The sequence below is a fragment of the Mesoplodon densirostris genome, chromosome 9, assembly GCF_025265405.1.
Source record: "Mesoplodon densirostris isolate mMesDen1 chromosome 9, mMesDen1 primary haplotype, whole genome shotgun sequence".
NCBI classification, from domain to species: domain Eukaryota; kingdom Metazoa; phylum Chordata; class Mammalia; order Artiodactyla; family Ziphiidae; genus Mesoplodon; species Mesoplodon densirostris.
The window spans coordinates 37,010,727-37,035,417 of NC_082669.1; the positions used below are offsets into that span (position 1 = coordinate 37,010,727).

Here is a 24,691-nt window from a genome sequence, read left to right on the forward strand (position 1 = left end):
CTTCCTGCCTCTCAGTCATGCAGTTCATGTTTCAGTACTCTGGATGTGGGGAGAGAGAAAGGAGCTCCTTTGGCAGCCTCCCGTGAGCCACGTGTCACTCACAAGCTCTCACTTTCCCTGAGAGAAATCACAGGCTGAGATCTCTCTTGGCCCTAAGCTGTGTCCCCTTGGGGGGAGGGGTGGTGCAAGTCAGGTCAAGCTGTTCCTCTCATCCTCTCAATGCTTCCAAACTCAGAGATTTTTTGCTCCAAAGGTGTGCTGGAACTTCTCATCTGGAAACCAGGACTTGTACAAAGGCTCTATGGTCTGTGGGTGACTGTCTTAGACAGTGTTTTCCAGGGGCTCCTGGACCAAGGCCAAGGTGGGCTGGAGCCAGTTCACAGGCTACTGCAGGGTCCACAGCCAGGACCCAGGTCTTTATCCCTATTAGTTGACTCATGGGGAAGCAAGACTCCTCTTAGGTTCCTTGGCATATGATGCTGGATCCCACAGCTCCCAAAAAGGTACTTTTGTCTGTGCTTGGATGCCAAATTATGTCGCTGAGGGAGAAACAAAGATGTCTTATTCCGCCATGGGACTGATGTTACCCCTCAAGGGTTTGTTGTTTTCATCTACATTTCTTTGAGACTGTGCACTTTCTTTCTCCTGAATTTCTTCTTTGGGATTTACTGGACCATGTCCTCTGCCAATTTTTCCTTGGAGGTGATGGCATTTTCTTCCATTTAAAATTCTTTATATATTAACAATACCAATTATTTATAATAAATATGGCAAATATTGCTCCCAGCTTGTGACTTTCAATCATGTTTATAGTGCTTTTTGGCTTGTCTTTTTATAGTCAGAGTATCATTTTCTGGTGATATTTTCCTTTTTCATCATGTTTTCATGATGGTGTAAACTTATGGCACATTTTAACCACCTGCCGCCAGAAGGATCAACTTTGGAAGAGACCAATTACTGGGAAAAGGGATGCATTATCAAAACAGAAAAAGAATTGTATTTTTAAAAATGCAAAGTATTAAAATCCTGTAAGAGCCCTTTATAAGAGCAATGCAAGATATTCAATGTACATCAGAGTATACACTTCACAACTGTCCATCCTCTGCCCCATCTCAGCCCCGAAAATCCTGTATTGATCTATGTGGTCGGTTTGGCAGCCAGCATAAAGTGGAAATGCAAGAATCAGCAGGATCAAGTCCAAGAAGAATGAAGCCAGATGGCTTTGTCTTTTCATGCTGCGTTCTACATGTACAATAGGAATTATTACACTGTTTAACCATTCTTACAAAAATTAATGAGAGTTTTTAAAGAAGTCCTTTTTTTAAAGTGCAGAAATGATCTTCAGTAGTCCAACTAGGAGATGATAGATTTACAGGCACTTTAGACAAGATGACTCCAGTCATATAAAAGTTTAGTTTTATTATAGGCACTTTATGCAAACATTCAGTACTTTTTGCTACTTCTATAATCTTTTAGCAAGGTAGTCAGTTACAGTCTGAATAAGAAAATATAAACAAAAATTATACACTTTATTAACAAAATCTACTTTGAATGATTCTATAAATTTTATAATGCAATTAAAGCCATTACTTTTCTCCAGTTGATGCTGTTTCTTTCTGTTCCTTCAATTATAGTCCCTGAAGACTCTGAACTGGGTGGAATGATCTTCCACTGCAGACGGAAATGTTAAATAAGTAACTCTACATAGTTTTCCCAGGAAGTGCTCACTTTTAAAATTTTGATTAAATGCCATATTTTAACACAAATATTAGGCAATATTTAATAGCTCATATGGTCACAGTTCACTAGCGCTTTGCTCCAGCCTGGACACTGACCATGGAGAAATAGATGCCTTTCTGTGCCAGCAGCTGCTGGTGTGTGCCGTGTTCCTTGACTTTGCCGTTCTGAAACACCACTATCAAGTCTGCGTTCTGGATGGTGGAGAGGCGGTGAGCAATCACGATGCAGGTGCGCCCTTCTTGGGCTTTGTCCAGGGCTTCTTGGACAATCTGTTCAATAATCACACAAATTAACTCTGATCATAATAATCCACTCCCTTGAATTTCCCCTCCATAACAAGCCTCACAATTAATTTCTCCAACGATACCTGCTTCTTTAACAGTGGTGTCAATGGAATATAACATAGATTTTACAAAGCAAGGGATCTGTCGTATCAGAAGAATACTAAATCCTAATTTGGTTTATCTCAAAGTTATGACTGTAAATACAGCCTATGCAATCATTTAGAAGCACTTAGTAGTGTGCCCAGCCTTGTGGCATCCTTCTGGTCTAGCACTACAGTAAATACAGGAAGCCTGAGCACAGGCCAAACACAGCCTCCTTGAATTTTGGTATTTTTAAGATAAAAAAAACTCAGAATGAGTTTATCTTTCAGATACCTGAACACTCAACTTTTTCTCAAACTGCAAACAATTGCTAGTATTTACCTTCAAGTACAGTCAGCATTTAACATTGTTCTGTGCTTCCACTTTTTTATATAGTTGTTGAGGAGATGCTGCCAGTAGAAATGGGACTATGCCTCCTGAATGCAGCTTCTTAGATCAATACAAAGTGATCCGGGGCTGATTTGTGGAGCACAAGCGTTATAAGACTAATCTGCCTTGTTTCATCTTAGTTCTCGTGAATGACAGCTACTGAAAGTGTTTAAATTCCACTGAAAGTAACAAAACTCAGTATCTGGCTGAATTTTGTTCTCTACTGTAGAAGACAGAAGCATAAATTTAAACCTTTTAAGGGACAACTGCTTCAAGTGTGAATGAGTCCACATTAAATTCTTACCTTTTCACTTTCTGTATCCAGAGCTGATGTAGCTTCATCCAGAAGCAAAATATGAGGCTGTCTAACAAGGGCACGAGCTATTGCAATGCGCTGTTTCTGGCCACCAGAGAGCTGAGTTCCTTTGTCTCCTACTCTGGTGTTATATTTCTGTAAATAGGGTTTTGTTATTATGAAAAGTAGAACTGATAAATTTCTGAAATAGAGTTTGCTTGCAGAAAATAGGATAACCACTTCCATATACACAAAAAAGTTTAGGTTCAGAAGCTAAGAATGGGTTGAAGGAGAGTTAAACAACAAAAACATAGCTCTAAGTGGCAGGATTAACCTCTCTTCTTGAAAACAGACATTTGGGTCTTAAAAGTTATGCTTTAGTGTAGACAAGCCAACATATTTATGAGGAAGATGACTGTTGCCATGTGAGGCTCTTCCAGCCTTCTGGTTTCATTGCATTTGGGACAAAGATTGGTAGGAGGAAGGAAATTTGATTTAACAGGCTATGCATAATAAAATAATTGAAACTCATTTTATTTATAACCAGCAGGTAATGCTCTCTGCATTATTTTAAAGTGAGGAAGGACGCAAGAGGGAGGGGATATGGGATGTATGTATACGTATAACTGATTCACTTTGTTATACAGCAGAAAGCAACACACCATTGTAAAGTAATTATATGCCAATAAAGATGTTAAAAAAATAAAATGTCGATTATGATATCCTTTTAAAAAAAATAAAGTGAGGAAGGGAAGAAATTCTTGGGATGCTAGCCTTTTGCTCTCTGTTTTTATAAGACTATCTCCAAAGCTTCAACAATTTTAATGGATGCTAAGAAACTCTATTCGATATCTAACTTGAAAAGCTGAAATCTCCTGATTTACTTTTGTTTTCAGAGTTCTCCTGAAATTTTTCACATATTGTTTCCCAGAGTAGGTAATGCTCACTAAGTATCCAATATGACAATAAGTACAGGAATTAATAGGGTATTTAGGGGAGAGCAGAAATGTAATATGTAACCTAAAAAAACCATATTATCTTTTTATTTTCAGGTCCTTGCCAGGCTGAAATGTTAGTCAAACTGTGGGCTCTGATTCTGACATCCAGAGTTTGACTTTAAAATTCACGTTCTACTTCCTACACTGTTGGTGGGAATGTTAAGCTGGTACAGCCACTACGCAAAACAGTATGGAGGTTCTTCAGAAAACTAAAAATAGAATTACCGTATGATCCAGCAATCCCACTCCTGGGCATATATCCAGACAAAACTATAACTCAAAAAGATACATGCACCCCTATGTTCAAAGCAGCACTATTCACAATAGCAAGACATGGAAGCAACCTAAATGTCCATCGACAGATGAATGGATAAAGAATATGTGGTAAATATATACAATGGAATATTACTCAGCCATAAAAGAGAACAAAATAGTGCCATTTGCAGCAACATGGATGCAACTAGAGATGATCACACTAAGTGAAGTTAAGTCGGAAAGAGAAAGACAAATACCATTATGATATCACTTATACATTTCCGGAATCTAAAATATGACACAAATGAACCTGTCTACGAAACAGAAACAGACTCATAGACATAGAGAACAGACTTGTGGTTGCCAAGGGGGAAGGGGGGAGGGGAGGGATGGAGTGGGAGGCTGGGGTTAGCAGATGTAAGCTATTATATATGGAATGGATACACAACAAGGTCCTACTGTATGGCACAGAGAACTATATTCAGTATCCTATGATAAAGCATAATGAAAAAGAATATTAAAAAAAGAATGTGTGTATGTATATATATATATATATATATATATATATATATATGGCTGAATCACTTTGCTGTACAGCACAAATTAACACAACATTGTAAATCAACTATCCTTCAATTAAAAAAAAATTCATTCTATGTATAGGGTTGCCTGTTTTTACTTGCTATTTCTGGCAACCTTAGTTCTATGGCACTCAACATAGAGCTCTCCACCTGCAGGTGGAGTAAGCGAGCCCAGGGGAGGTTCCGGCAGATGCTATGGACTGGCCCAACCCAGAGCTACAGCCACCAGGGAGGCCAGAGCACTGGAGCGAGTCCTATGAGGGTGCAGAGGTTGCCAGGCTGCACTGCCACAGTATCGACCCTGTTGCGGCAGATAAAGGCAGGGCTGTACCCCTCAGAGGAGGAAACTAGACCAGCACCCTGCAGGGTGAGGTAAATCCTAGTGTGAACCACTCAGGTGAAGAATTAGGTCCTTGGACAGAAAATAGGACTTAAGTGGTTTTGCCTTCTCTTTCCAGGTCTAGACATTGAGGAAAAGACTTATGATGTCTACAGGTGTGCTCTGTAGACAGAGCCCAGAGCCCAGAAAGGTAGGTCCTGGTGGTAGACAAATGTGAGAGGGACAAGGGATATTTCATAAGCTAGATAATAATTACTCTCTCTATTTGCCTTTGTTAACCCCTAGCCCAGTGGTTCTCAAACTTTACCTGCATCAGCATCACCTGGGATATTAAAACACAGATTGCTAGACCCTACCTCCAAGTTTCTGATTCAGTAGGTCTGGGGTCAGGCCTGAAAATTTGCATTTCTTACAAGATCCCAGGTGACGCTGATGTTCTGGCCAACGCCCAGACTTTGAGAACACTGACCTCGCCATGAGTAAAGGGAATTAAAGTTACATGCTTTAAATGTTCTAGCCTTGCGAAGGGCCAATTATCCACAGATGGTCTAGAAGGTTAAAGGAGGGGAGGGGACAACGCCCTTCCCTGGGGCCTATGATGTGTGGTGACAGCAGTTATCCAAAGAAGAGCCTCCAGAAAAGGAAATCTTGGGAGAGGGTTGGGGCCATAAAGCATTGCCATCTTTCCCCATGAGGAGAGGACCTTCTCCGCCAGTTTCAGGCTACTGAGCTTTATTTTTTAGGGGGGCACTTCCTTAAAATAAAGAACATAACTTATGATAATGGGGGGCAGGTGGGTTAGAGAAGATAGGTCTAGATTGCAATGCAAAATACAGGACCTAAGAGGCTTAAGAGAGGGCAAGAGGTTCCATTTACCTAACTTCCTAGGAGGAACTCAGAAGGCATCTGTGGGACAACAGCCCAGGGAAGGTTTCAATAATCAGCCCTACAAGCAGAGGTTGGGGCACATGGAATGTGCAACGGTGAGAGATGACACTCCAATGGCTCAGCCTTACTCAGAGCCTTCTTTCTGGCATGGGGCCAGTTCCCTGGCCTGGCCCGACTCCACAGAGGGAGGTTTGAGGCTTGGGGGAGAGCGGCAAGGAGGTGCAAGGAAGGAAGGTTGGGAGAGAAATGGTGGGGGAGGGTCACTCTTGCTTCTGTGGGCCCTGCACCCAGACTTGGAGGGAAAGCCCTCCCAGGCATATGTATTTTCCAGTCAGGCTGCTCACAGGGAGTAAGTCGGGTGATCAGGTAAACCTCACATTCACTGGGGATGGGAAGTGCGGGCAGATGCTTATATACAGGTGGACGTGTGTTTTAGTTGCTCATTTCACCTTTGGGATCCAGCCCTTTAGAAGTCACAAGCATAGGTCGGGGGGCTGCCACAGGCTCCCAGCCACCTTCTTTGGAGAGAGACTTACATCAGGCAGCGTCTCGACGAAGGGGTGTATGTTGGCCTCCTTGGCTGCCTGCACGATCTCCTCCTGTGACACGACCCGGCTGTTGTCCCCGTAGGCGATGTTCTCACCGATGCTGCAGTCAAACAGGATGGGCTCCTGGGACACGATGCCCATGTGTGCTCGGAGCCACTGGACATTCAGGTGCTTTATTTCCTTGCCGTCAATTAGCTGAAAACAAGAGATCATCTTCAGAACCAGCACATTTTTTGAATTTAGCAAAATTAATATTGTTATTTCACACATTAAGATTGCCAAGTTATTATGAGATTTTGTTATTTTCAGTTTGGATTGTCAAGGTTAACGGAATAAGGTCATAACTGTATGCTTTGAGGAACCATCATATTTCTTCTGTTTTAACCCTATGCATGCAGTAGGCAGAATAATGCACCTCTCCTCCATCCAAGACATCCATGTTCTCTTTCATGAAACCTGCGAATGTTATTCACAAGTGTCGATGGAATTACGATGTAAGGTTGTTCATCAGCTGATCTCAAAATGACAAGGTAACCTTAGATTATCCAGGTGGACCCAACATAATCATAAGCGTCCTTAACTGTGCAAGAGGTGGGCAGGAGAGTGTGTATCACAGTGGAGCAATATGAGAAAGACTCAACCGGTCATTGCCGGCTTTGAAGATGCCGGAAGGGGCCACGGGCTAGAAAAGGTAAGAAAGCAGATTCTCCCCTAGAGCCTCCAGAAGACACAGAGCCCTGATGACACCCTGACTTTAGCCCAGTGAGATCCACATTGGACATCTGACCTCCAGAATTTGTAAGATAAATTTGTGTTGTTTTAACCCACTAAATTTGCTGTAATTTGTTATAGCTGCCACAGGAAGCTAATAAAATGCATTCTAATGCTGGGATGTATTCTGGCATCCTTATTCTTATGTATTGATTTTTCACAGGAAAAGTAGCCACCATTAGATTGGAAATAACTAACTGCTATACCATATAATAGGTTTGTACGTCACGTTTCTGATCTGACCTGTTAGTTAGGATCAAGTTTTTGAGGACTTAAATGAAACAGAAGTGAGCATCAAAAGGTGGCTGTTATATCTCTAAATCGTTGTTGATCTTAGGAATGTGAATTAATGTGTCAGTTTCTTTGTGTGTAAAATGGGAATGATAATTCCTAAAGTCACAGAATTGAGGATTAAATGAAGTCATGTATGAACCCTACTGAGCACAGTGCTGGGCACAGGGTATGTGAAGGACTGTCTGCGATTTGGATCTGACCCAAAGGAGCTGGAGGGAGAGGCTGCCCTTTCTCTAGTGACCTGTCTCCCCTTGGATTATCCTGCAGAAGCCTGGGGTGTACCCATACAGCCTGGCCGATAAAAATCCTTACTCTCTGATGCAGATGTGTCTGCCCCAAAGACCTACTTTGCAAGAGAATGCTGGCATTCAAGTGAGAGCTGTTCATCCTCGCTGAAGAAGACATCAGTGACTCAGTTTCGAGCTTTTATAATAGTGGTGATGAGTATGTTCTGAGCTATATATACACTTTGAATCCCGTGTACCTGGCTGGGTGCCTCTGGGAGACAGCTGGCCAGGGGTAGGGTACAGTCTTTGCTGCAGGAAGACAGCTTCTGTTTGTGAAGCTGGCAGGTGCAAGGATGGGTGGAAAACACAGCCATGACCTTATTAGTACCAAGTCCGGTTGCCATGGAGACTATTCCAAGCATCTATGCTCCAGGCTTCCTCACAGTGTTAAGTGAAGGTGGGAAGTAGAGAGTGAAGAGAGGCAGGAAAAACCATACAAGGATGTGGCGAAACAGCAGATCTTGTTAGATGGAACAGTGTGAAAAACGGAAATCTGAGGAAAGAAATAGTAGTTTTTAAAAAAACTTTTTTCCAGGCTTATAGCCCTGGGAGAAAAAATAGACACTGTCAAACGAATACAGTCAGACAAATATGACTGATCCCAGCAAGTTTTAATGAGTTTCTCCATCACACTGCATACAAGACGCTTGGGCCTTCCCTGGTGGCGCAGTGGTTGAGAGTCTGCCTGCCAATGCAGGGGACGCAGGTTTGGGCCCTGGTCTGGGAGGATCCCACGTGCCGCGGAGCGACTAGGCCCATGAGCCACAACTACTGAGCCTGCGCGTCTGGAGCCTGTGCTCCGCTACAAGAGAAGCCGCGATAGCGAGAGGCCCATGCACCACAATGAAGAGTGGCCCCCGCTTGCCACAACTAGAGAAAGCCCTTGCATAGAAACGAAGACCCAATACAACCATAAATAAATAAATAAATAAATTTAAATCATATGGGCTTCTAAGAAGCCTCTGCTTAAAAAAAAAAAAAAAGATGACGTTTGGGCCTCCTCATCCCCACGCTATACACATCAACTACAAACTATTTAAAACCTGTGTTTGCTAAAGAATCCTTTCCTTAGGAGAAACACGTTTAGAAGACCAAATGTAAAAAGATCAACGCAGAGCTTCTTTGGCCGTCTGAGGGAAGACCAAGGAAGTCCAGGGAGTCAGTGAACACTGCTCAAAAGATACTGGTCCTGGGACTTCCCTGGTGGTCCAGTGGTTAAGACTCTGTACTTACAATGCAGGGGCTGTAGGTCTGATCCCTGGTTGGGGAACTAAGATCCCACATGCTGTGTGGCACGGCGGAAAAAAAAAAAAGAAAAAAGAAAAAAAAAGATACTGGCCTAAATACTTAAAGTAACACATTGACAATAACAATGAAAGGCCAAAAAACAAACAAATAAACAAAAACAATGAAAGTCTAAATTAAAATGACGAGCTATCTCTATTCTAAACTTAAATCTACTACCTGATTTCAGTAGCACAATCAAATGTTAAATATGTATTATACTGCTCTATGTATTTACTCTGAAATGGTAATCATAGATAAAATATTGAGCATTGACTATATTATAGGTCTTCTTGTAAGTACACCTCATGCCCTCTCTCGTTTAATATTCACGACAACGCTCGCGAGGTTAATGCGATTTTAATCCCCATTTTACTGATGAGGACATGAGCAGAGTTAAGTCACTTGTGCAAGGTCACACTCTTAGTGACTGAGGGAGCTCGGATCAGACCTACACATTACAGGTTGGATTTTAGCAACACAGTGTCTCAGAATCGAAAAATACTTTCTGTCTTCCCTCAAAAGTGCAATGTCTCCATCTTAGCCCAGGCACCCACTGGGTAATACCCAGACAACAGGCTGCTAACTGTGTCCTAAGGGGGAGAGAGGATTCTGGTGGCAGTGCATAGCATGGGCTGGCAAGGGAAGAAAGGAAAGGTCAGGCGAAGACTCAAACCAGAGCGAGTCTCAGTGAAGCGAATGAACTTAAGATTCAAGAACGCCCATTTGCAGGCAAATGCTGGGAGCTGAATGGTGTTCTGGATGGGAGAGAGCCCAGGTCTTCTGGGTAAGCATTTAGGATAACCTGCCTAAAAAGGAGAGGGACCAGAATCTTTAAGGTTTTAATTTTTTTTTTTTTTTTTGCGGGCCTCTCACTGTTGTGGCCTCCCCCGTTGCGGAGCACAGGCTCCGGACGCGCAGGCTCCGGACGCGCAGGCTCAGCGGCCATGGCTCACGGGCCCAGCCGCCCCGCGGCATATGGGATCCTCCCAGACCGGGGCACGAACCCGTATCCCCTGCATCGGCAGGCGGACTCTCAACCACTTGCGCCACCAGGGAGGCCCCGGTTTTAATATTTTGCTGGGAATTTTTCTCATTTGAAGGAAATATTCACTTTCGAATCTAATTGTGTGTTCATAACTTTGTATTCTTTCAAGTAGAGTCCCTGAAATTGTACAACTTTCAGGCCCCACCAAACTTGGAAACTCCACTCTCTGAACAATTCCATAGCTTGGTTTTGCAAGACTCGCCACAATTTGATCTAAACCTTTTAAAGTTATCAGTTCAGAGGTTCTCCACCTCTGGTTGGCATCAGGGTCACCTGGGAAAAATCATAAAAATGAAAAGGCTAGGCCCTGACCTTCGTAAATGAGCCGGGGTGGCTGTGTTCTCTATTAGCTCTCTAGGCCATTATGATCCACGCCAGCTTGAGAACCTCTGCTCAGATCAATGTTTCTCAGAGTGTGATTCAAGGCTCGTTGATGGTCATGAGGATTTCCCGACCTCCTCAAGGTCAAGTCCTTGCTTCAAATGATCATTATGATCAAATGATGCTCAAATGCATAGACTCATTTTTTATGGCAACAAGAACTAATCACAGGAGTTCCCTGGCGGTCCAGCAGTTAAGACTCCATGCACTCAGGGACTTCCCTGGTGGCACAGTGGATAAGACTCCAAGCTCCCAATTCAGGGGGCCTGGGTTCGATCCCTGGTCAGGGAACTAAATCCCACATGCATGCCACAACTAAGGAGTCGGCCTGCCACAACTCAGAAGCCCACATGCCACAACTAAGAAGACTGCATGCTGCAACTAAGGAGCTGGCAAGCTGCAATTAAGGAGCCCACCTGCCACAACTAAGACCCGGTGCAACCAACCAAATAAATAAATAAATAAATAAATATTTTAAAAAGACTCCAAGCTTCCACTGCAAGGGGTGTGGGTTCAATCCCTGGTGGGGGGACTAAGATCCTGCATGCTACAAGGTGTGGCAAAAAAAAAAAAAAAAAGAAGAAGAGGGCTTCCCTGGTGGCGCAGTGGTTGGGAGTCCGCCTGCCGATGCAGGGGACATGGGTTCGTGCCCCGGTCTGGGAGGGTCCCACATGCCGCGGAGCGGCTGGGCCCGTGAGCCATGGCCGCTGGGCCTGCGCGTCTGGAGCCTATGCTCCGCAGTGGGAGGGGCCACAGCAGTGAGAGGCCCGCGTACCACAAAAAAAAAAAAAAAAAAAGAAGAAGAAAGAACTAATCACTAATAACCTATTAACTGAGTTATTCAGGGTCACTAATTGACATTCATAAACAAAACTTGGCACATTTACTAATGTCTATTGAGGGCACTTCCACTAAGAAGTCTGGCTGCTGTGGAGCACTTGGCAGTATTTCGAAGCTCTGGTGTAAATGCACAGGAGCAGATCTTCGTATTCCCTGCAGTGGAGGAGGACACTTTGTGTTCAGGGCATGATTAGTGTTGTCTTGAGATGGTTACTGTCCTATACACTCAGCATTCATTTCCATATTCTCCTGCGTCTGTCCTTCCACTTATCAAGGGAGTGGAGGACTAAAGACTGTTTCCCAGGCTCGCTTCTTGTTCTAGAAGTAACTGAGGTTCTACCAGTGAGATGCAGTGCGCAAAATCTGGGAGACAGAGGCCATGGTAAACTAACCCCTGTGTTTCGGCAGCCGTTTTTACAACACCCAGACTCTGGTCTTGTGTCTTCAGGTTTGGAGCAGCTGTGACCCTGGCATAACTTCCTGCAAGCTCCTGGCCACGGGACCCCAGCGGAGATGCTGTGACTGGAATGTTGGCAGTGCTGACGGTTACTTTTACTTCCACCTTCCAGCCCTTCCAGTGATTCTGTAAGCACCGAATTCCCCTTATTGAATATGTATCTGCTTGAAATACCTAGAGCAGTTTCTGTTTCCTACACTGAACCATAACTGATACGGTCCATGTTTTAAATTTTGCTCCCCTTGTACTTATGAACATGGAGAATAATCATTAATTGCTTTACTTTCTTCTTGTCTAATTACTGCACGTATGTTTACCATTGTTGTTTTCAACTCCAACACTATTAACACCAAGTGTTTTTTCCCACTACAGTGACTGTGAATGTAGTAAGGGTGAGGGGGGAGAATTCTTTTGGTCTTTCCTAAGTGGGTTATAATCAAAAAAGTTGGAGAACCATTACTCTAATGAAATCTGCTATTTCAGCCAAACTGGCCTGTATGCTGCATTGGGAACAAATCAATCACCAGCCACAGCCACGTTCTCTCTTTCATCGAAAGATGTCTTGATTGCTCACCCTTACAGCTTTATGCTACCAGCTCTAGTTATCCCTTAAGAACTAGCTCTAGGCCTATCTTCTTCTTTAATAGAACTCATGGAAGGATACGTCCCATCTTTTCAGTTGAAATCCTTGAGGACAGACACCATCCCCTATAACTCATTAGAGCTCAACATTTAACACACTGTTTAAGAAATGTCTCTTAAGGACCATCATCAGTGTCTGAGAGCTAAAATTTCCTCCTCTGATTGCTTCATGTGTCAGCAAGGTTTTCACTGAGAGTTCTCTGTCCAAACTTTAACCACAAAATTGAAGCATGAAGTCAGAATTCACAGAAGATATAAAACAAGGTAGTACAAATAAGGAACAAAGCTTAAGGAAGAACAAAGTTTCCACAACTGTCAAAGAATCGACTGAGTAAAGGCATCACTGTCTGTGAATACAATAAGAAGTATTTATGGTAACTGTGATTACCATGGGGAAGTGAAAAGGGCCCTGGCCTACAGGATGAAAACTCTATTTTCCCATCAATCATTAACGCAAGTAGGGCCCACATAGAGCTGGCAGGCATCGGTCTGACTATACAAAGTAGGTGTCCATCGTGGATGGGCAGTGCCCAGGCCCATTCCAATTGTTGAATATTTTGAATATCACCTCTGAGTTTGACCAGTAACTCAGTGCCTACATAATGAAAATGTTTTCCTCTAAATTTCATTCCTTCTTAGTTTGATTCTTTTCCTAGTCCCCATTATAGTCATTTAAAAATCCACTACTCCCGAGAGTTCCCTGGAGGTCCAGTGGTTAGGACTTCACGCTTGCACTGCCATGGCCCGGGTTCAATCCCTGGTTGGGGAACTAAGATCCCACAAGCTGCGCAGCACGGCCAAAAAGTAATAATAGTAATAAAATGTCACTACTCCCTTCAAGACTCCTATCTCATTCCCAGTACCTAAGACAGTCCCTGACAGGAACTCACTGACAGTTTATTGAAAGTTGCATGAATAAATTTGACCCTTCACTTACTCTTTTAGTTCAGGAAACAGAAGAGAATCCCTCTATGTTCTTTATCTGTTTCCCAAATTTGTTGATCTCGCTTTTTTTTTTTTTTTCCTTAGAAGGTGTTTGAATTCCCCCTCTCCATCAATGGTTTTACCTCATCCTCAGCCATAAAAATGTTCAGGATTCCCCAGGCTAGACATCTTCCCTGGGCTCTGCGTCCCCATTTTTATTTTCCTTTCCTTCTCCTTTGATCTAGCTAGTCTACCGTTGGCCCAGTCTCCATTTCCCCCCTAACCACACCTCAGCCATGCTCAACAGTTTCCTACCACCATCACTTCATGGAGAAGACTGTGAAATGTCAGAAGCAGCCCATTAACTGCCAAATCCTCCCATGTGTTTTCAGTCTCCGTCTTACCCGATCTCTCCATGGCATTTGTCAGCGCCGACTACCTTCTCCTTGTTGAAAACCCTTCCCATCCCTGGCTTCCATCTTACTAGTCTCTCTCAGCACCCCTCCTCTGTCTTTCTGGCTTTTTTTTCCTGCATCTGCTCATGTAAACTGAGACCTAACCAGGGGAAGGGGGATGGCTGGTAAAAAGGCTGCTTGCAGAGGAAGGTAGAGTAGCAGGGTTGAGGGAAAGGCTGGAGAAGTTGGCTGGGGCAGTGGACACAGCTTGGAGACTATATCTAGGATGTCAGACTTTAAGTGGGACCATTGTTTAAAAGTCTGTAAAGCCATGGCTTATAGTTGAGAATTAAATACATCTAGGCAGGGGTTTCCCTGGCAGTCCAGTGGTTGACACCTTGCCTTCCAGTGCGGCTTCGATCCCTGGTCGGGGAGCTGGGATCCCACATGCCTCACGGCCAAAAGGCCAAAGCATGGAACAGAGGTAATATTGTAACAAATTCAATAAAGACTTTGAAAACAGTCCACATCAAAAAAAAAAAAATCTGAAAAAAAATACATCTAGGCATTTAGAAGATGAAAAAACTGAAATGAGCTGAATAAGAAAGTGTGCTCAGAAGGACCTAGAGATTATGACACTGAGTGAAGTAAGTCAGACAGAGAAAGACAAATATCATATAATATCACTTATATGTGCAATCTCAAAAAATAATACAGATGAACTTATTTACAAAACAGAAATAGACTCACAGACATAGAAAGCAAACTTAGGGTTACCAAAAGGGAAACATGGCAGGGAGGAATAAATTATGAGCTTGGGATTAACATACACACACTACTATATATAAAATAGATAACCAACAAGGACCTATATGTTCCCTATAGTATAGGGAACGCTACTCAGTATTCTGTAATAACCTATACAGGTAAAGCACCTGAACATGAATGAATATATGTATATGCATAACTCAATCACTTTGCGGAATGATTTACAATACTGTACATCAACTCTACTCCAATAACATGTTTTTCAAAAGAAGAAAAAAAAGTGTGCTCACCACTGTTCCAGCCAAGGGGTCGTAGAACCGCTCCAGGAGCTGGACCACCGTGCTTTTCCCACAGCCGCTGCTGCCCACCAGGGCCAGCGTCTGGCCCTTCTTCACCTCGAGGCTCAGCCCCTGAAGCACTGGGATGTCTGGTCGAGTGGGATAGTTGAACACGACTTCATTAAATGTCACATTTCCTTCCACTGTATTCTAAAATCAGAACAGTAACAGTACATGTGATGGCTGCAATCCTGAAAATTCACAATAGCCAACCCTCTCTACCGCCAGGTATCAGAAGGTAGTGAACTTGTACTACAGTCAGGCTTCATTTGTCACTGCTAAAATGTAATACATAAGATCGAAAAGGGCCAGTGTTTTCATAGCGTGTCTCGTTAACACAATACAAATGTGAAAACTCAAATCTGTTCCCCAAGAATAGGGTAACCTACATATAATAAAACCTGATTAGCAGGATTTGTGTATAAAATGGGCAGTATTTCTACATCTGTGTGGCTTTGTTCTACAGAAGTACTAGGCGTTAACGTGTATTATCAGCATTTACTAAAATGAACTAAAATGACAGAGAAACTTTCATTTTATTACCACCAAATAAAAAAAGCACAGATTTTATTAAACTTCCACTTAGAATACTAAAATTCATCAGTTAGGAGCAGATCATATAATTGAAACATCAAACTGACCGGCTTTAGGCCTTCCGTGCTGTAGCTGTCGATCACAGGGGTTTTTTCAATGATCATGATGACGTGGGCTGCTGACATTTTGGCCTTGGCATAGTCAGGAGCAAATGAACTGACCTGTCCTACAGCCATCGCGCCGAAGACAATGGCTGAGAACACTCTGCCAACGACAAAGACAAAACGTGCAAAGAGTTAGGACTGCATTGCTAGAAAGGTGACACTCCTACACCCAGAGAGCACTGTCTCAAACAGTCACAACGTTAGTCAAAAAGTTTCAAAAAAAAAAAACAAAAACACTTTTCCTTATAAGTTTATATCCGTGTAACTGACTGATTGTAAAATGACCCCATGTTTCATCTCTCTCTGTGTCCTCACCTTCTTGTAAGTGACTTTGCAGCTCCTCCACTGAAGAAGTAGAATTTGTTTTCCTAAGCTTTGAATCTGGGCTGGCCTTGGAATTTGCTTTCCTAAGCTTTGAATCTGGGCTGGCCTTGGAATTTGCTTTAGCCAACAGGATGTGGCGGAAGTGACTGTTGCCAGGTCCAAGCCTATGACTCAGGGGGACTTGCATGCTTCTCTCTCTCCCCGCCACTACCACAAGCCCACCCAGCTGCTAGAGGACAAGGCACAGACAGAAGAGTGCCGTGGGCCCCAGCCAACCAGCCTGTTACTCATTGCACACAAGATCGAGCCCAGCTGAGATCCACTATGCCCAGATCAGCAGAACTGCCCAGCTAACCCCCAAACTTAAGGGCAAAAATAAATGTTTATTATCGTGTGTCACTGGGTGGGTAGTGGGTGGTTGTCATTCAGCGTTATTTGTGGCAATCAATAACGGATATAGGCGTTTTGCTGGATTACATCAGATTCTTAGAAAACCTGTGAACTGTACCACAGAGAGTTCCTTAAAGAGCCAGATATCATGCTGCTCTCAAGATGCATCGACATTCTTTTTTTTTTTTTTTTTTTTGGCCATGCCACATGGCTTGCAGGATCTTAGTTCCCCCACCAGGGATCGAACCCAGGCCACCACCCTGAAAGCGCCAGGTCCTAACCACTGGGCCGCCAGGGAATTCCCTGCATCGGCATTCTTAATCTACGACATGGGAGTCATAGCAGCTTAAAGTTGGGAAGGACTTCACAGAATGTCAAGTCCAGCTCTCAACGCTTGTGCCAGGGCACATCCCCTAAGCTAGCTTCCATCCTTGGTTTTAGGACAGAGGAAGTTTAATTGAGGAAGTCTATTGTTAAAAATTTCCTTTTCAAACCAAGAAAAATGTACATACTTTTGCATAATACTTCCCTTCAAAGTACTGGAATATTATTTTCAAAACCCTTTGCACCTTTGGTAACTCCCGTCACTTTCAACATTTCAGCTGCCCTTCTCTGGACACGTTTATCAAAATGCCTTTTTAGGGCTTCCCTGGTGGCACAGTGGTTGAGAGTCCGCCTGCCGATGCAGGGGACACAGGTTCGTGCCCCGGTCCAGGAAGATCCCACATGCCGCGGAGCGGCTAGGCCCGTGAGCCATGGCCGCTGAGCCTGCGCGTCCGGAGCCTGTGCTCCGCAACGGGAGAGGCCACAACAGTGAGAGGCCCGCGTATCGGGGGAAAAAAAAAAAAAGCCTTTTTAAACAGTGTACCAGGAACTGACATAATATTAGGGATCTCCCAGAATAATGCCATGAGTCCATCAGGTCCATTCCTTTGGACTCTATTCCTGAGTTAACGTAGCACACAGTGTTTTTTTCTTTTTTCCTTTTAATAGCTCTAAATAAATCACACAGATGGTTCATCTTGGGCTTGTTATCATTTAGACCTGTGGAATCTGTTTAAAAAGGACTGCTCCTCAGCCAGGTCTCCCCTATCCCTTACTTGGAAGATGGATTTTCCGAATCTGAAAGTCCAAGAGTAGGCAATTTCCATCAATTGAATACCTTAACCTCAGAGTAAAGCAATATATCAGATAATTATCTAATCAAAGCACCAATGCCAATGATGCCTGGCTTTGATCTTTTGGTTATAGTTATAAATAGCACCTGCATATCAATGATCAGAAAGATGTTGAGTGGAAACTTTAAATCTTCTGTTGGAGTCATTCTGAGAAAACTGTAATGCATGCACAAGTCAATGTCTAAATAGGATGGAAATATTATACTAACACATATTCCCAGGCTTCGATGATGCTGCTTTAAATGTAAAACTGTATCACCACTAATCATGGTATGGTATCAAAGGGCAGTTCAGCCATCACCAAAACTAGACACTCAGAAAAATTACATGTATTTTTCACTACCAAACTGCATATTTTAGTATTTTAGAAATATAAGTTAAGTCCAGGTCTGTCTTCTCCTAACTGAGGTACAGTTTTCTGCATTCACAGTGATGGAGCAGATACTCCAATCGAGCTTTCCTTTGTCACTTCTGCATTTCTCCACCTCTTACCTTCTAACTGCTTTTCTCTTATGAAAGAAAGCAAATTTATCCTGCAATCTTCCGGGGCTCTCAGAACTCAGTGCTCCACACCCATTCTTTGGCCGCCCTGTTCAGAATCCTTTAAAAGGAACCAGGTACTTGGCCCTGGGTTAGGCTTCTTCCCAAACACCCAGGCCTTCTGGAAACCCCTCAATGAATCACCACTCCAGCTAGCCATGGATCCAAGAAGGTCAAATGTGTGAGTCAGCATCGGGGAGGAGGGTAGACACAGCTTCCCCAAATGAAATGAGATGCTTCCAGGATAATACACGGAGACTCAGAGGCAAAATGCCATCTTCTGAATGACCAAAATCTCTTCATGAAGCTTCACAGTAAGGTTTTCTATCCAGGCATGAAACGTGCACCTTGGTTTGATTTCTAGAGTTAACTGTAAAGACGACCCCCATACTTACAAGAGAATATCCTGAAAGTCTATGATGCCATGTCCCACCAAGTAGGCGCCAAAACGGAAACAGCCAGCATAAGAAAAATACATCATTGCCTGGGTGATGGAAAATGTGATTCCAAAGATGTGTGCTTTCCTCAAAGAGTTTCTGAAAAGAAGATATTCTGAAGCTTACTTGACTTTCAATTCTCAGTCCTTAAAACATAACCTTTCATGGGTTAGCAGTGGGGTATGGAGGTGTAGCAGACAAAAATGGGTGTCGTCTCCAAAACACTAAGTTTGGTCCTCACATCACCACTTGTGAGAATTTAGGAAAATGCCTAGTCTCTGAACCTCAGTGTCTTCATCTTTAATGGAGAATTAACCACACCTCAAAGCACTGAGGTCAAGTTAAAATAAGCCAAAGACAACAAGAAGAGTTTGTTAGGGATTAATAAATTCCTTCCCTTTCCCCCACCCTTGGACATATAATATGTACATACTCTATAGTAAACATTTGTTCAACACACGTTGACCCAACACCACAAGCTGAAGGGACAATGAAGGGCCAACACAAAGGAACCAGGCATGTTCTTGCCCTTGGGGACCCAGGAGTCAAGTTGGATTGTTATTTATGCAATGGAAGTACCTTATGAATCATGTGTTAAAGGAAGAAAGGAGAAGCACTAACCCTCTAAGGGAGTTAGAGAAGGCTCTGCAAAGGAGTTAACACGTGGATTTTTTGATCCACATGGAACTGGGCGATGTAGAGGTGCAAGAGGCTGGTGAGTTGGCCAGTGACTGGGCCGCCTACTCCTGCTTCAATCAGATCAACTTCTGCTTTTATCTGTTTCATATACTGGGATTTCAAGTGATTTTTTTTTTCATAAAAAAAGACTCTACTCTCATTTTAAAAACTTTGAAAACCCACTGATAAAAGAAGAGAGGAGGGCTTCCCTGGTGGTGCAGTGGTTGAGAGTCTGCCTGCAGATTCAGGGGACACGGGTTCGTGCCCCAGTCCGGGAGGATCCCACATGCCGCGGAGCAGCTGGGCCCGTGAGCCATGGCTGCTGAGCCTGCGCGTCCGGAGCCTGTGCTCCGCAACGGGAGAGGCCACAACAGTGAGAGGCCCGCGTACCACAAAAAACAAAAAAGAAGAAAGGAGACTCAGAGAGGATGGGCTTGCTTATGTTCACATCACTTTTTAGAGCCCTCACTGTGAGTTCATTAAAGGAAGAACAGAAGGTCTGCATAAGAGAAGGGTAAAGAGAAGAAGGAAGGGTGTACCCAGGAAGACCACCCCCTCAGGTTCCACGGATACCTCAAATTTCATGTTCCAGAAAAACTCATTCCCAGTGGGAACATGTAATAGCGTCATCATGCAAATGTAGCATCAGAGTCATTCTCGACATCCTCTCTCCCTCCCCTCCCCTCAGTTATCTGCTCTTACAGGCTCTGCCTCAGAGATGTCCCTGCCTTAGGTCAGGTCTTGTGATTCCTCTCTTGGATTAATTATAATTGCTTCCCAATTGGTTCCCTTCTAGAAGTCTCTCCACTTGTTCCCTACCTTCTGGCCAAAGCAATCTTCCTGAAAACAAATCTGGTGATTGAAAAACTCCCCATACTCCCCTCCCACTCTTCAGTGGTTATTACCTGTATGGTACCTGCAAACTCAGGGCATACATATATTCAAACTTCTCCTCCCGAGTCAAAGAAACAACAGTTCGGAAGTTTTCTATTGCTTCCGTGGCAATCTGTAACAGAGAATGCCCTGTTACTAAAGGCACCAAGGCCAACAGTGGCAATTGGTTTGAATTTCATATAAGAGATTCATAAAATTAATTTTATTAATAAGTATTATTTACATATTACATATTAAATAATATTTATTATGACTCCTGAGCGTCCTTGCTATAGAAAAGGATACCAAGTGACTTATCAAATCGAGATTTAGGTCTGGAAGGAAGATGGGCTAATTCAAGCTTCAACAGATGAAGGCCCTTACCTAAAGCCACATGGCTTTACAGTAGCAAAATTAACCTAAGAACTCAGTATTTTATCTCCATTGCAGTGCCCTTTCTTCTAGGATGGTCACATTTTAAGTTTATAATTATTATATATATAAAAGTTATTATAATGTCAATAAATTATAATATTATTAAAATACCTATAAAATGTAATGTTTATATTTTTCTCTGTATAACTGTTATTTGAGACAACTAAAGAATATTTGGAAAATATTGAAAAGACAGAGAAGGTAATGAAAAGTTACACACTGGTGTATTTTACATAATAGCTTACATGTTGTTATTTTCTAAACTATACCTGTTTAACAAAATTGGGCTCAAGTTCTATGTTTGGCTTCATAGCCTTATTTTTTACCTTAACAAATAAAGAGACTTTTCAAAGGTCATTAAATATACATTAACAACTGGATGTTTAAAGGGCCACTTACTATCCCAGCCAGCTAAGCAGTCCTTTATTGCTAAACAAAGCTTTCAATTCTTATTAAAAATAATGCTGTGATAAACATCCTCATACATAAACGTTTGTCCATATTGAATTATTTTCTTAGGAGAAGTTCTTAAAAGTTAAATTACTAGGTCAAAGGGAATAAATTATTTTTTAAGAAGCACAGCACATATTATCAATTGGTATTCCAGAAAGTTTCTATCTATATTTTAATTGAATTTAACTTCCAACAAGGCTATTTGACTAGCACAAATACATCCTTTACCACCTTTTGGAGTCTGGGTAAAAGGGCTATGGAAAATACGAAAAACGTCAGTGTACAAAATGAGAGTTCAGCCTGCATCACCATGAGACCTTGAAATGCCCTTCTATCTCATTCTCCTCATCTGTAAAATGAGGAGGATGGACAAGAGGGTCTCTGAAGTCCCTTTTAACTCTAATTCCAAGAGAAATAATTTTTGGAATTGTAAGTCTAAATTATAAATCAGTAAGAGAAATTATCCTTATTGTTTAAGATGTTCTTCCTTTCTCTGGTCTCTACACTGGTCGGAACTGATTCTAATACAGACACATTCAATTACATGAGAGTGATTTACAGCATTAAAAAAAAATCACAAACCCAAAATCTTACTTATTCTTTACTGAATCCTACACAAATACCTAACTTCAAAGATAATAGTGGATATTTGATATGACATTGTTGGTTTTAAAGACTAATGCAAAAAATATTAGAAGAAAAAATTAATACCATAATCTTCAAAACAAAAAGATATTTAAAAAATAAAAATATTATACTCTGACCCAGCAGGCCAAGAAGATTGTACTATGTTTACCATAAGCCACTAACAATACAGGAAAATGTCCAGATTCAATTTATGTCAAAATATTTTATTAAATTCTTTACATATTATAAAAATAGTATATACTTTTTAAAGAAAATGCTAAAAGTGCAGAAAGCAAAAAGTTAGAGGAAAAAATTCACCTCCAGTCAAACCTCCAAAGACAATCCTTGTTCAGACCCATGGTAGAAATATTTTCAATTATAAGGCTTCGAACAAAGAGGTTTTTTGCATCAGTAAGAAAATTCAACAAACTATAACAATGTCTGCTGAAAAACAGACTTTACTATAAATTTCAATGTAATGATTTTAAGAAATATTTTCTGTGCACATTATTCTAAGGCAGGTCTGTTTTGTGATTGGTTTGTAAATGTCATTGCTTTTTAGAGTGAACAGCCCAATAAAAGTGAGAGTTTATGAGTTACAGACCTTGAAAAGTGAGTAAAACAATATAATCAGTAAACAACTGTCTTATCTTGCCGCACGATGAAGCAATTAGGAAAAGGATTAATTAGTACTCTGCATTCTCGCAGCTTCATTTGCTCCAAGACTTTTAAATAGAGATTCAGTAACCACTATCAAGAGAGAGAACTTGTAATTCAAGAATAGGAAATAGCACTGAGTTTTCCTCAGAAACCATCACGCAATAAACAATTTTTAAGAAAGGAAAAAATACATATATATTTCTAGAAAAAACTCACACTTCTCTTCCTACCCTCAAATAAACTGATTACAGCTTTTATTTCTAAAAAGAAAAAGCATCTATTCTATAAAAATGTTCATTCGTCAATAATAATGTGACAACTCGATGGAACACAGATCACAGGCAAGGTAGAGGTTGTCAGCTGGCTCTGACATCACACAATCCTGCTCTGGAATTCTGGGCCTGCTCTGTCCCTAAGGGCAAACCAACAGATACGGTCCTGGCCCCCATTTTAGTAGGGAAGACAGACCATTAATCAATAAAGAAATAGGAAAGAAATAAAGCGCTGAGAAGTATCAGGAATTAATTCAAGTGCCAGAAAGACCTCTCTGAAAAGTAATAATTCTGAGATATGAAGACCAGAGGGAACCAGCTTGGAGTGTTCTAGGAACTGAAAGAAGGCCCATGAGGCCAGAGCTGGTTGGGTGAGGGAAACATTAGTGCAAGACAGGGTCAGAGAAGTCATCAGGGGCTGATTCATGCAGAGTTTTATAGCCCAGGATAAAGGGCTGATTTTATTGCAAGTGTGATCAGAAGCCACTGGAGGATAAAACTGATGACTAATAAGAACCTGCAGTATAAAAAAACAAACAAAACAGAACAAAAAAAAAACTAACACTAAACTTTCTTTGGGTTATTTGTATGGAAATATGTTACTATAAATGTTCCAGACATTACATGAAATTTCTAAAAATCTTATATGTTCTGGTATAATGTTATAAGTCATAATCTAGTTATTACTTTAAAAGGTGTATCTCAGAAAGAACTAAATTTCCTTCTCAATTGCATTATTATGAACTTTCATCAAATCTTTAACCATGGTCATTTTTAAGTCTTTTGTCATTTACAGACAGTTCTGGGTGTACTCTGATGCTTTTGCAAAAATGTTCCTATAAAAGGGTTTCATCTTCAAGGAATTCATGGAAAAGACTCTTTGACAAGCACAGGTTTCTGGTAACTGACTATACTGCTGAACTGAATGAATAAGCATTTTCAGAACTCTAATGGAAAACTGATGAATTCATAAAAGTGCTAACAAAAGATCAAGATAAAAAAAATTAATTGCATGAGACTGAGTGAACTGATGAGGATGATTATAATTTTTGTGACTTTCTGTTTGAATTAAAAAAAAAAAATCCCACAAGGACTCAGAGGCAAAAAATATACAGATCAATTTTCACTGCACAGTAAAGGAGCTGTTACCGTGGAGGATTACTGGACTGAATGTCAATATTATGACATAATATGAGTGTGTTTCGTGTTTGGTAATTGCAATCGTTGTTGCTTTTGTTGTGGTCATCCATTTATAATGCTTGGTGCCAGTTGATTTATCTCTTGTAAAAATAAAATACAGTGTGTGTGTGTGTGTGTGTGTGTGTGTGTGTGTGTGTGTGTGTGTGTGTGAAAAAAAGAAGCCATTGGAGGAGTTAAAAGCATGATTTTGTTTGTGTTTGTAAGAGGAATATAGAAAGCAGACAGATCAATTAGGCTGCTGCTGTGTGACTTCTCTGAACCTTGGGTTTTATTACCTAACAGGGATAATTCAAAAGGGTTATTGAGAGTGTCAAATGAGGTAATGCATGTAGAGCTCTTAGCATGATGCCTGGTATACAATAAACAGGCAATAAATGGTAACCTGAGAATGGTGATCAGGTGGGAGTTGATTTTTACTATTTCATGGACCGGCTGGTACAGCAACCACCGCATTCCCTACCTGCTGTTTCCTCTCTCATGAACCATCAATGGAGCAGAACATGTACCTCACCCCCAAACTTTACCCAGAAAACCTGCCTTACTCACATGTACCTATTTCCATCTGCACCCCTTCCCCTGTCCCCTCTGTCCCCTTGACAGAACTCCCAGAGTCTTCAACCTGATGCACCATTTCGAAGGTGCCAACCTGTGGTTTGCAGTGAATTAACTTCCAATCGGTCATCTTCTTCCTACGAACAACCTAAGACTCCTTTCTGGGACATTTTGAACATCTCAGTAAACAATGACACTATAAAAGAGTAATGCACTTTCTTTATATACACATTTTTTCCATCTTCTCATCAGATGAAGAGTCAACACCATAGGGGAGAAACCAACAAAGTACAGGATTAAATGAAGTGACTAGTCACAGGATGGACTCCAGACACCTGGGGGCCGGCACCATCCTGCTGAACCTAAGGACCAGGACTCTGATGGCCTGAAGGGAAACTTCATGTGAGGTCTTTCCCTCACTGGCAATCACTGAGAAGCACTAAAGCTGGTCCAGAGGAGTTTCCTGAAGGAATCCCAAAGACACAGGGTAAAAAGCCTGAGGAGATGGCAGGGAGGTGGAGGACAAAGTGTGAGTGGTAATAACC

General features: G+C 41.9%; 1 protein-coding gene across 2 annotated transcripts in view; it reads right to left on the bottom strand.

The window, feature by feature from the left end:
* Window positions 1-1,431: 1,431 nt before the first annotated feature.
* The window catches only part of ABCB1 (ATP binding cassette subfamily B member 1), a 108,878-nt gene continuing 85,618 nt past the window's right edge, over window positions 1,432-24,691 (bottom strand). Inside the window, exons 22-28 of one of the 2 annotated variants that reach the window (XM_060108867.1) lie at window positions 19,980-20,080; window positions 18,355-18,495; window positions 15,471-15,627; window positions 14,782-14,979; window positions 6,389-6,595; window positions 2,800-2,946; window positions 1,432-2,009 (exon numbers count right to left, since the gene is read on the bottom strand). In XM_060108867.1, coding sequence (XP_059964850.1) covers window positions 1,806-2,009; window positions 2,800-2,946; window positions 6,389-6,595; window positions 14,782-14,979; window positions 15,471-15,627; window positions 18,355-18,495; window positions 19,980-20,080 — 1,155 coding nt within the window. In that variant the 3' untranslated portion in view covers window positions 1,432-1,805. Of the gene's footprint in view, window positions 2,010-2,799; window positions 2,947-6,388; window positions 6,596-14,781; window positions 14,980-15,470; window positions 15,628-15,842; window positions 15,887-18,354; window positions 18,496-19,979; window positions 20,081-24,691 lie in introns of those variants that run through there. The other variant, XM_060108871.1, reaches the window with a different exon arrangement.